This window comes from Telopea speciosissima, chromosome 1 (genome assembly GCF_018873765.1).
Source record: "Telopea speciosissima isolate NSW1024214 ecotype Mountain lineage chromosome 1, Tspe_v1, whole genome shotgun sequence".
In the NCBI taxonomy this organism is placed as follows: domain Eukaryota; kingdom Viridiplantae; phylum Streptophyta; class Magnoliopsida; order Proteales; family Proteaceae; genus Telopea; species Telopea speciosissima.
The window spans coordinates 58,719,667-58,730,707 of record NC_057916.1 but is presented as its reverse complement, the minus strand read 5'-3'; the positions used below and the strand labels follow the sequence as shown (position 1 = coordinate 58,730,707).

The 11,041-nt window shown below is 40.0% G+C and overlaps 1 protein-coding gene, 2 non-coding genes and 1 pseudogene across 3 annotated transcripts in view; 3 read left to right on the top strand and 1 right to left on the bottom strand.

Moving 5' to 3' along the window:
- Nucleotides 1-7: 7 nt before the first annotated feature.
- Nucleotides 8-90, bottom strand: LOC122649293. The gene has a single exon (XR_006331257.1). It is a non-coding gene; the product is annotated as a small nucleolar RNA SNOR75 (small nucleolar RNA).
- A 3,077-nt stretch (nucleotides 91-3,167) lies between these two features.
- TRNAS-GCU lies at nucleotides 3,168-3,249 on the top strand. The gene has a single exon. It is a non-coding gene; the product is annotated as a tRNA-Ser (tRNA).
- A 2,348-nt stretch (nucleotides 3,250-5,597) lies between these two features.
- On the top strand, nucleotides 5,598-7,279 carry LOC122651819 (annotated as a pseudogene).
- Nucleotides 7,280-8,470: 1,191 nt separating this feature from the next.
- Nucleotides 8,471-11,041, top strand: part of LOC122648970 (protein decapping 5-like) — a 66,998-nt gene continuing 64,427 nt past the window's right edge. The window contains exons 1-2 of the mRNA XM_043842300.1: nucleotides 8,471-8,697; nucleotides 10,642-10,742. Coding sequence (XP_043698235.1) covers nucleotides 8,553-8,697; nucleotides 10,642-10,742 — 246 coding nt within the window. The 5' untranslated portion in view covers nucleotides 8,471-8,552. The remainder of the gene's footprint in view (nucleotides 8,698-10,641; nucleotides 10,743-11,041) is intronic.

Genomic DNA, 11,041 nt, shown 5'->3' with positions numbered 1-11,041 from the left:
AAGGGGATCCTCTCAGACAAATGCCTCATTCACATCACGGTTTAGAATGGATATTATCAGACTCGTCATCAGTTATTGACATCACTGAGAACTCCCATTTCGTTTTAGAGAAGATAAAAAAGATTAGAAACTAATCAAAACCCTACATTAACAAAAATCAGACAGTAACAAAAAAATTCGAAATTGATCGATCGGAATTGAATTAAACACACAAAGAAACAAATGAAAAAATAGAAATCACGGAAACACTAGCAGCAGCTCCTAACTGAGAAAGCGATAAGCCTACTATAAAATCCCCAAAGAGAAAACGCGTTAACCTACAAAGGAGTCGTCCCTGGCTAATTTATAGAGTTGGAGATCGAAATTTAGGGCTTCTCAAACATTAAAATTACAAAAATCTCATGACCCTTTAAACTACTGCCGTTTCTCTGTGACGGCGATGGCTGGACCGGAAAAGCAGCGGCACTTGGGCAATGCGCCAATATAAGGGTGATAATCGGTTGGTTTGGGTCAGTGGTTCGGTTTTCATTCGATTCGGTGTGAGAATGGGTGAATACAAGACCAATCCAATAAGGTTGCATTGTTTTGGTTCCGGTCTGGTTAGAGTTTGGTTTGACATGTACATGTATTCATAAGCATGGGAAAATCTTATTTTTTATGAATTTTTAGATGGTACTAGTTTCTCATCGGGTTATATCGGTTTGGGTTTGTTTCGATCCAATTTTAATAAAATCATAGGAGTGTCAATTGGCCGGTCCGGATGGGTTCGGCCAGGCCTAATCAATCCTCCCCTATTTTGGGATCTCGCACTGTGACTGGCCCGATTAAGTAATTTGTCTTCATAGGCTAGGCATATTTTTATTTATAAATGGTAGTTTGAGTGCTGGTCTATAATCGAGCTTGTACTAATTAAACGGACCTATAAAACGGGCTCATACTAAATAGGCTACGACCTGGCTGTGCAAATTTGATCTATATAGCTTCTAATGAAATTCAATTTTTTAGGATGAAACAAGAACTTACTTGAGAGAATGTTCTTCTCTAACTAATGGCTAAATAAGTAAATCTCAAATTATTTGGAACTTTACGAACTTCAATCTCATTGAACATGCATAATGCATATGATGATATTTTGAACAATATAAATTGCATTGATTGTGTTATCTGTTTATTTTTTAGTCCATCAACTTCATAGTTCGATTTCTACAAAAAAAAAACAACTTTATAGTTCGATAATATTCAATTATCAATTCTTTGTTTTTACTTGGGCTATAATTTTTTATAAATAACTTACATAATGTGAGATGATAAATTAATCAAAGAGATCAAGAAAGACTATATTTGAGATAAAATAGAGAATCTATGGGGTAATTAGGATAAAAATAAATAGTCCATAAACGAGCTTAAATTTATCAGTCCTTAAACATGTCAGACTCGGTCAGGTATCCATCAGTCCATCTCCTTGCACCATGAATGACACATTTAGATAACACGTCTGACCAGTTTCAGGCTTTCACCGATCGGGACAGATCAATTCTACCGTTCCGGGCTTAGAATTCACACCCCTAGTTACGGTGTCTTATCAATTTCGGTTTGGTCTTGTTTGAGTTCAATTTCACAAAACCCTCAATACGGAGTCGATCCAATAAGTTTTATTTCGATGTCGGGTCGGGATGTTTCGGTCCAGTTTCACCAGTTCGGACTAGGGTTTGACACCCCTAGGCCAATAGTTAAGTGAGGACGAAAGAAAGGCCCGACCACAACCTGTGATCTTTTGGGGAGTTTTTTTTTGGTTTTTTTGGATGAAAGTGTAATCACACAAACCACACACCAATCCCAAAAGGTTAACCGATCTTTTGGGGAGTTTTGATTTAATGGACTTGAAAATCTTGTCACAAGAGTGAGGTTATATTAAATTTTGAGGAAAGTTTTCATACACGGCTGTATAATAATGTTTCCTTTCTTTTTTGTTCTTATTAGCTTTTCCAAATTGATTAAAGCCCAAAGCCTCTTCCCTCACCAGGAATTTGACACCACTCCATTCATACATCATACAGAGAATCAAACCATCCACCTAACCTCTCTCACATAATATGTGTATAGTATAAATAATCCAGACCCACCTCCCCCATGCTTCGCCATTGGAGTTTTCCAATCTGAGTCCAACACTGAAGTGTAATTAAGAATGTCGAAGCTGAGTAAAGGTATCAAGGTGTCCGACGACACCTCGATCAGAAGCCTCAGTGAGATATAGCAGCTTTTCCAAATTGATTAAAGCCCAAAGCCCCTGGATTCAGATCCTCTATTGCCATTAAATTATCTGCCATCGTCGTCCTGCCCTCAAATCTGAGAGTGACACATGGATTTATACTGATCCAACGATCACTCTTAGAATAATTCAAATTACACTTATCTAGGTTATTTAGCTCAAAGTAAAGTCAACCGGTACCAATAGACCAAGATCGATCGAACCGTTAGAAACTGAATCCCACTTTGTTTCTCTCTCTCCTTCGCCTTTCTGTATTATATCTATTCAATCTCTGCTCTTCCAATCCATCCATTCTCACATCTGCAAGCTAAACCTAATCGGAAGATAACAAGAAATAAGAGAAGAAGTCTACGAAATCGCTGGTATCTGATCGGAATTTATTGCCTGCTAAGCTAAACCTCAGTCAATTTTGATTTGACTGGGTATTTCGATTGACCAATTCAGATCGAAATCAATGATACCTGGCCCTGCTTTTGGCTGTCTTAGAGTGGCCAATTTTAAGGTTTTTTGTGATTGGATTGTTTGGTTTTCGATTAGGGGTGGTACTGATTCTAGGGTTTTTTAGGCCAATTTTATTCATTTCGATCCAACCCGGATCAAACCGATCGTGGCCATTCCTAATTTCAGTTGATTTAGAACAGCCAATTCTAGTGTTTTTAGAACCGGATTGCTGGGTTTTTGAGATCTGATTGATTCTTGATTGAAATTGACCAATTCGATCCTCAACTTCGAGTTTAAAATCCTTTTCATGAAAATAGGAGACCTGGAAGTAGAGGTGGTCAGGTCATTTGTTGGTTTTTGAAATCGACACCCCATTTATATGATATAAAAATGGGCTAACTCGGATTGGAATTGATCAAAAGTGATGCTAATATTTAACCATTGACGATCATCAAGTGTCGCTTTGGCCGAGTGGTTAAGGCGTGTGCCTGCTAAGTACATGGGGTTTCCCCGCGAGAGTTCGAATCTCTCAGGCGACGAATTATTCTCGTATTTTTGGTCCCCTTTCCGATCAAACTGGGAAATCTCTCTCTCTCTCTCCCAGGCATGGTTCACGATCGCGGTATCGGTTGGATCGGATTGGGATCTCCCAAACTCGGGCAAATATGACATTTTTGTTTCTGTTTTCTTAGAAAATATCCAACCTTTTTTACATTTTTACCCCTGTTCGTACAACTGGATCGGATCGGTATCGAGATCGATCTCAGTCGATATTGATTCGATCGGACCAAAATAGGCCGATCCAATCCGATACCTTAAACCATGTTCACAGGTATGCGTTCTTGGGGTCGAACCACAAAGTCAACGAAGCATGGTTTGAGGTATTAGATCGGATCGATATTGGCTGAGACCCCGATACCGATCCAATCCAGTTGTACGGATAAGGGTCAAAATGTAAAAAAGTTAGTTTTTTTTAATAAGAAAACAGGGACAAAAGTGTCATATTTGCCCAAGTTTGGGCGATCCCGATTTGTATCGACCGATCCGATCCGATCCAACTGATACCGAGATCACAAGCCACGCAAAGAAGGGATCCACATCCTCTACTTCCAAAGCTTGTACTTCTATCCTACTTCCATGAGCTCCTAATGCGCCACCTGGCCTGACATGCATCTAACGGCTGAGATTAAAAAAATTCAAAATTTTTTAAAAACCTCATGACATCATGTTTGAACCACCTTAGACCCCAAATCAAACCCACCCGACTAGTTCGGCTCATCAACCCAAACCCATTTCACTCAAACTCACACTCAGCTAGGGTTTCAAATTGATTTGTGGCCATAATCGTATTCTTCCTCCCTCCGTTGGATGCTAAAGACGGAAGCTCTCTTGATCTGGCTTAACGCAGGTCTTCTCCACTGAAGACTGGATTCTCTCCTACTTCTGAACTCTAAGTTATCTTCCTCCCTAAACATTGAACCCTAACTATCATTGATGCCCTCTTCTTCGCTTGTATCGTGAAGCTCTATTTGTTGTTGATCTGGGAACTCTAACCAAGGAAGCTCTGTTCGTCATTGAGAGGATAAAAACCCTCTCTCAAGCTACTCTGATTACTCTTCTTCTCCTTCCTCCTCTTCCTCCAACTACTCCATAACGTTTCAGGAGTGGCTGTGAACTATGGCAGAGATGGGTTCTTGATTTATCTTTCTATCGATGAAAATTGAAACAAACTGAGTAAGGGTGGGTTTTTGTTCTTTTTTCACTCACTAAAAACAGAGGAGCTGCTGTGAGAAGTAATATTAGAGACTTTTTAACTTTTAAGGACTGGGGTTTTGTGGGACTTGATAAATGTGGAATTCTATTATTTTTCCTCTTCCTCCTGCAAATGACGATGGTGTTGGGTGATTATTCATAAAGAGGATTTAACAAATGGAGTGAGGGAGGTTCTTTTTGCATCTTGTGCTATAGATGATTCGATCTGAACATTGAAGGGGTGGGCTTCTCCTGTAGAAGGATTTGTAAATTTCAGTTGCAAGAATTGGTCATGTCTGTGATGGGTTGTTTGGTTGAAATGCACGAGAGATGCAGAAAAAAAATATGTACACTGTGATAGCTAATTCAATCTGTAATTGAAGATGATGACTACGTATTTTATAGAAGTTGATTTTGATTTTGAGCAATGACGTCATGTAACTTTAAACAAAATTATAAGAGAATCAAGATTTAAATTTAGGTTCACGTGGATGAATGTCAAGAGAGTTTGAAAGCCAAAACATTTCAGAGGACTAAAAACTAATGCAAGTCCGAGTCTCCAATTTCGATTTAAGAGAATTTCTGTAACATTTGTACAATCTCAAGGGATCCGTTCGTAGAGAGGATTAAAATACTCTTTCTCTCCAACTACTCCGATTACCCTTTTTCTCCTTTCTCCTCTTCTTGCAACTTCTCCATAACGTTTCAGGAGTGGGGGTGAAGGTACCCTGGTTCACTGACTGTATCAAACCCTTCCTCCTTACCACCTCCATTGTCCTAGGGGTGAGGGTAGAGATGGAAGAAGACGATGATGGCCCCAAATCGATTTGAAACCTAGCTAAGTGTGAGTTTGATTGAAATAAAATGGGGCGATGGAGAGGTTCTCCCGGATATGGAGCGGTGGAGAAGGAAATGGGCATGAGTGAAATGGAGATGGGTTTAGTTTGAGTGAAAATGGTTCGGTTAGAAGTAGATTAGGTTTGAGTGAGATTGAATCGGTTGGGTTGGGTTGTTTTGGGGTTTATGGTGGTTTAGACAGGTCTCATCATTAATTCAAAAAAGTTTGAATACATTCAAGTACAGCCGTTGGATAATCATAAAGATAGGTAGCGCGTTGAGAACTCATGGTAGTAGGATGAAAGTAGAGGATGTGGGATCCCGCAAAGAAGTGGTCAAATGGGCGAAGCACGAGTTCCTGCATCTCTGCACCATTAAATGCCATAAGGAGCTAAAGATCGACAAGCCCATCGTCGACTGCTTCGTGGAGGAAGACATGGCATATGTATTGCGAGTTTAGGACTAGAGGTGTAGTCATCGAACGCCGCCGCCGACATGGCGGAGTTTATATCAGAGGAAAAAGTACCCTCATTGACAAAGTAGTATTCCTGTGGAACGACTTACTCCGAGCTCCCTCTCTTACTCTGCCGAACAAACTGGAGCAGCAAACAGAACAGTTGAGCCTGATGGTAGTGGCCTCCATTACTCCACCCGTGCAAGCACCTTACCTGTTGAAGTGCGTGCCTGACAGGGTCACCGACGACTCCGGTGCCATGATTTCTGACGTGATGATACTCAGGATGAACAATTATCGTCCGCAGGAAGGACGGTGGTTGTTTCGCACCGTGCTCGACCATGCTGGTAGGGAGTTTTTCGTTATCAGGATCATGTACTATAAAACCCACAGCATCTTCTCTCTAGCTACTACTAGTAATAACTAGTCTCCAATCATTTCTTGAATTCCACGAAATGAAAATATTTATTCTTTTTATAGAGTGGCCCGAGGATTTTGGAGGAGAGGAGGAGAAACGCTGGCGGTGGTGAGATGGCAGGACAGGATCATAGAGATACGTGAAGGTTCTTGGAAGTACGTCGTCGGTTCCATCGGCATCGCTCCAGGTTTGGATTTTTTCAATACCATAACGACTCTAATGGCCTTGTACATCTTTGTAGGCACTAACTCAGCTTTGGCGTTCGCATAAACCGAGAATGTGGTCGGAACTGCAACGCCCAGTAGAAGAAGAAGAAGAATCAAGAACAAGGAAAGCTTCCTGGCATCTCTCCACGGGAGAAGAGTTAACGATACATTGGGAATCCACATCGCCCCTTTTGGGTCTTTCCTTCCACCTTGAAAACAATAATTCCGTTGACCCATCCGGAAAGTAGAATACGAATTCTTTCATTAATTCTTCGAGGAGGAAAATTGAAAAAAGAAGAAATTAATTTCGTCCAATTTATCATTCTATTTCTATGTTGAAAACTTGGAATGAACGAAATTCAGATGAGGTTGATAAGAGGTAGGAAGATGCAGTATCGAGAATCAGAGAGATTTGATTAAGAGAGAAATCAAGTCTAGGAAGAAGACCAGGAGGAGGACTGCGTAGAGGAAGCAGCAGAAGAAGAAGGTTTTGTGACAGTGGTTTGATTCAAGCCGGATTACCCGAATGGGAGAGCAACGGCTTTGTTGAATTGGAAGTTACTGGTGGTGGAGTTGCTGCCCGACGAGGATGCAGTGATGGTGTTACTTTTGTGCATAGCAATACTCTGGAGTGTATCGGAGGAGACGAAGGAGGACTTAGGGAGACTTTTGGTGAGGAGGAATTTGAAAGAAGCTAAGATTGGAACCAGAGACTGGGGTTCTCTTATGCTTCACCCTTGGTGTGACTCTTCTTCTCCTTCGCTTCATTCACCTTACCTTCTTCCTTGGTACTGGAATGCCAAGGCGGTAATGGCCTCAGTAGATGCTGATCCTGCATCGAAGTTTAATTACTCCCGGACAAAGGTGGTGAGGAGCTTTATAAGCGATAAATTTTGTTCTAGCCTTACAAAGAAGTTATTTTATTTTTCTCTCTTTAGAACCTGTTTTTTGTTAATTTTTTTATTTTTTGGTTGTTGAAATCTTTAGACCCTGTTTACGCTCTCAGTACATATTAGATAGTAGTGGCAGTGGGGGGGTTTTTTTTTTTTTTGGGTAAAAGCAATGGGGGGTTTGTGGCGGCAAACCATTCAGAGAAGAAGAAAGGTGGTGTTTTATTTTTAACTTGAAATTACTACTTTGCCTATCACATTAACCATGTGCTCATTAAAGAGCAAGAGTGAAATCAAACCAAACAATTTCCCAAATAGAAATCACTTCATGAAATTGAAATCATACCAAGTAAAGCCCTATTTTAGGAGAAAAGTTTCCTATAGGAGAGTGTACGGCCCACACCCAGACACAATGGGGACAAAATGACATTCCGCCCCCATGAAAGGCAGCCCCATTATGCTTCCACGTGTGTTCTCGTTGCGCCCTAGTGCACACACAAGGGCCAGCTACTCCCCTCCCCCCCTCTTAAAATTCTTGCCCATTATTTTACGAGCGTAGATTATGTCCTTGTACAAGTACCATCCAACTATCCAAGGCCCTTCAGAGTCAGTTACATGGAACCCACTATGGGAACCACAGGATGAGTGGATTCCATGTGACTGACCCTAGGGCGTAGGACGGTACTTGTAGAAGGACATGATCCGGTCTCTTATATTGCTATCTGCTATTGGCCCAACATGCAATACAAGTGGATAGTGTATAAATCCCTCTCATGATTCTACAAGATCACTCCCAAATAGGGATGTAAACGGATCGAATTCGGCTCGGATAGTGCTATATCCGCATCCGCATCCGATAAGCTTTCGGACGGATTCGGATAGTGCCAAACGAATACGGACACAAATATAGATCAGATATTTTGTCTATTTACATGTAAATATAGCTTTTTGAATAGCTATAGCCTATTTGTATCCACATCCATTTAGTTTTTGGATGAATTCGAAAACTTCGAAAACTGCTAAACGGATATGGACACGGCTTGAGAAACGAATTTCGGCTATTCATTTACACCCCGACTCCCAAACCATGTCCGGGAGAAAGGTCAAATTCGGCAAGTAACCGTAGCTGCGTAGCACAAAACGTGTCCATTTTCTACCTGTGATAGTAAAGCAAAACGAAGAAACGTAAGCGTTTTTTCCCTCCTCCTTTCTCTCTGGCCGTCCTCCATATTTATTCGTCAGCAGGAAGAGGAGTTCGTACGCTCTCTAGTACCCTGCAGACGACATGGCAGCAGAAGCTTCGAGATCTGGCGGGTCTGCTGATTCCTACATCGGCAGCTTGATTAGCTTGACATCCAAGTGCGAAATCCGCTACGAAGGCATTCTCTACAACATTAACACTGAGGAATCCAGTATCGGATTGAGAAACGGTAGCCTTCTAACTCATAGAGCTTTCACTTTTTTTTTTGATATCTGCAGTTTTCGTGAGTTTTTGGTTTCTGGGATTTTTATTTGTGGGGGGTTTTGGAATCTGAATTTTTGAACTATAACGCACCTCCTTCTCCGGATTTTTATGATTTGGTTTATGCCAGTCAGTTTGAAGCAGGAGAATTTTGTTCGTTTTCTATTACCTATTATTGTTCCACTTCCTTGGGATGCTTAGAAGTTGAACTCATAATCTCTTAATTGGGAGATGATGGTCCTTTCCAATTGAGCTATCCCCTTGGGTTGAAAAATTTATCACTTTTTTCTTTCAAATAATGCTTTGACAACTCTTGTACATCCGTTTTATTTTTGGGTGTGGGGGCACTAGTGACAAGCAGTCAACTGATCAGGAATTTAACAGTCCTTCACTGCACATTTGACTTCAACAATGTCAATGCTGCATGTTCGCATTGTTGGAGGAATCCACAAATGGAAAATACAAATGTGTAAGGACTATGATAATTGTGTCTGTGATGGTGACGAGGTATTGGAATGGATAGGTGTATGACTTAAAACACTGTTCTTTAGAGAGGTAAGTTATTCCACTACTGGAATGATTTCTCTATTGCAGATGGCTCATAAATCATGCTTACTTACGACGAAAAAGGTTTAATTAAAACACTGTTCTTAAGGGAGAGAAGTTATTCTGCTACTGGAACAATTTCTCTATTGCATATTGCTCATCAATCATGCTTATGAAGAGTTGAAGACAAAGGTTTAAAGCTTTAAATTGGCGGGAATAGTATGTTTGCCTCTGCAATTCTGTCACTAACTATCGGTTTTGCCTTATGGTGCACACTACTTGATGTATAATTGCTCATATGGTTGAACATTATATATTGTTGTGTTATTGATAATGGATGAAGTTTAAGGGCCATGGGTTTAAACTGCTGGGGTTTATGTATGTCCATGTAGAGAGGATGATAGTACAGAAAGGCATTGATGAATTGCGATTGTGATGCAAAGCAAGACCATGTACTCATACATTCATATTGTCTTAATTTTTAATTTATTATTGTTGCCAACTAGAAAAAGAGAAAAAGTCATAGTGAGGTCTGGGATCTATTTTACTTTTAATCTCCTCCAAAAGCTTGCTATGATGCAATTCTTCTATAACTTCCCCATCTTTTGAAGGATCCATGTGCCATCTGCAATTTAATTTGACAATACCCTTTAGGATCACCTAGCCTATATTTAAGACTTTTAAGAAATGAAACCAAGTTACCCTCACAATTTGGCAGCTGCAAGGTGATTAATTTACTTTACCTGTGCCATGCACATTAGGAAGGAGGTCAGGATTGAGAAGTTTTCTGTTTTAGGAGTTACTAAATTTTATATTTATTTACTTTTATAACCCGGTAGGACATAGGTTGAAAAGTATTAACCTCATCTTTTGTTAGACATGGTGTTTCTGTTTGCTTCAGAGCTAGAGTTTGAAGAAATTCTTGAACTGTTGGTCCATTGTTTATGGATATATCTAGGCCAAACATCTTTGAGTATATTTGTTTTGTTGGGCATAATGGAATGAAAAATTAAGAATCTTCGGATTTGATAGTGCCTACTGCAAGGTTTTTGCAGAGTGACTGAATTTTACTTTATCAGATATGCTACTCAAATTTGGAAGTTAAAAATGTAGGCAGTTTGTTGTGAGGTGAAGTACACTTAGAAGCTTTGCGTTTTTGGCAGGATAGTTAAGCTTTCATATTTCTGTTGCTTTCTTTCTGTGCATATTGTGAAGGAAACTAGTTTAAAGACTTCTTTTTTGTTGCATCTCCTATGTACTTCTAATCATTCTCTCTTTCATGCACCTTTATTTTCTTCTCATGGTGCTCAGAGGCATTACTGACTTATTCATCATTGTTTTTTATTAATCTTTTTTCTGTTTGCAGTGAGGTCATTTGGAACCGAAGGAAGAAAAAAGGATGGCCCACAAGTCCCCCCAAATGACAAAGTTTATGAGTACATTTTATTCCGTGGAAGTGACATCAAGGTATTCTATATTCCCGCATATTGACATATGTGCTGTATAAGGATAAGCAGGTATCCTAATCCCACATACTGATATATGCAATGCCATAGTTCAAGATTTTGGGTTTCGGTCAGATTTCGACCGAAATCTGATGGACCATTTTGGTCAAACTAATAGCACAATTAGTTTGACCCTTTCATTGTCAAATGACCAGATTTTGACCCGAAATTTCAGGGAAACCCTAATTAAGCATCTCTAAACATATTGGAACCTTTATATTGTAAAAAATACACACAAAATGGTAGTTTGGTTTCAGACCG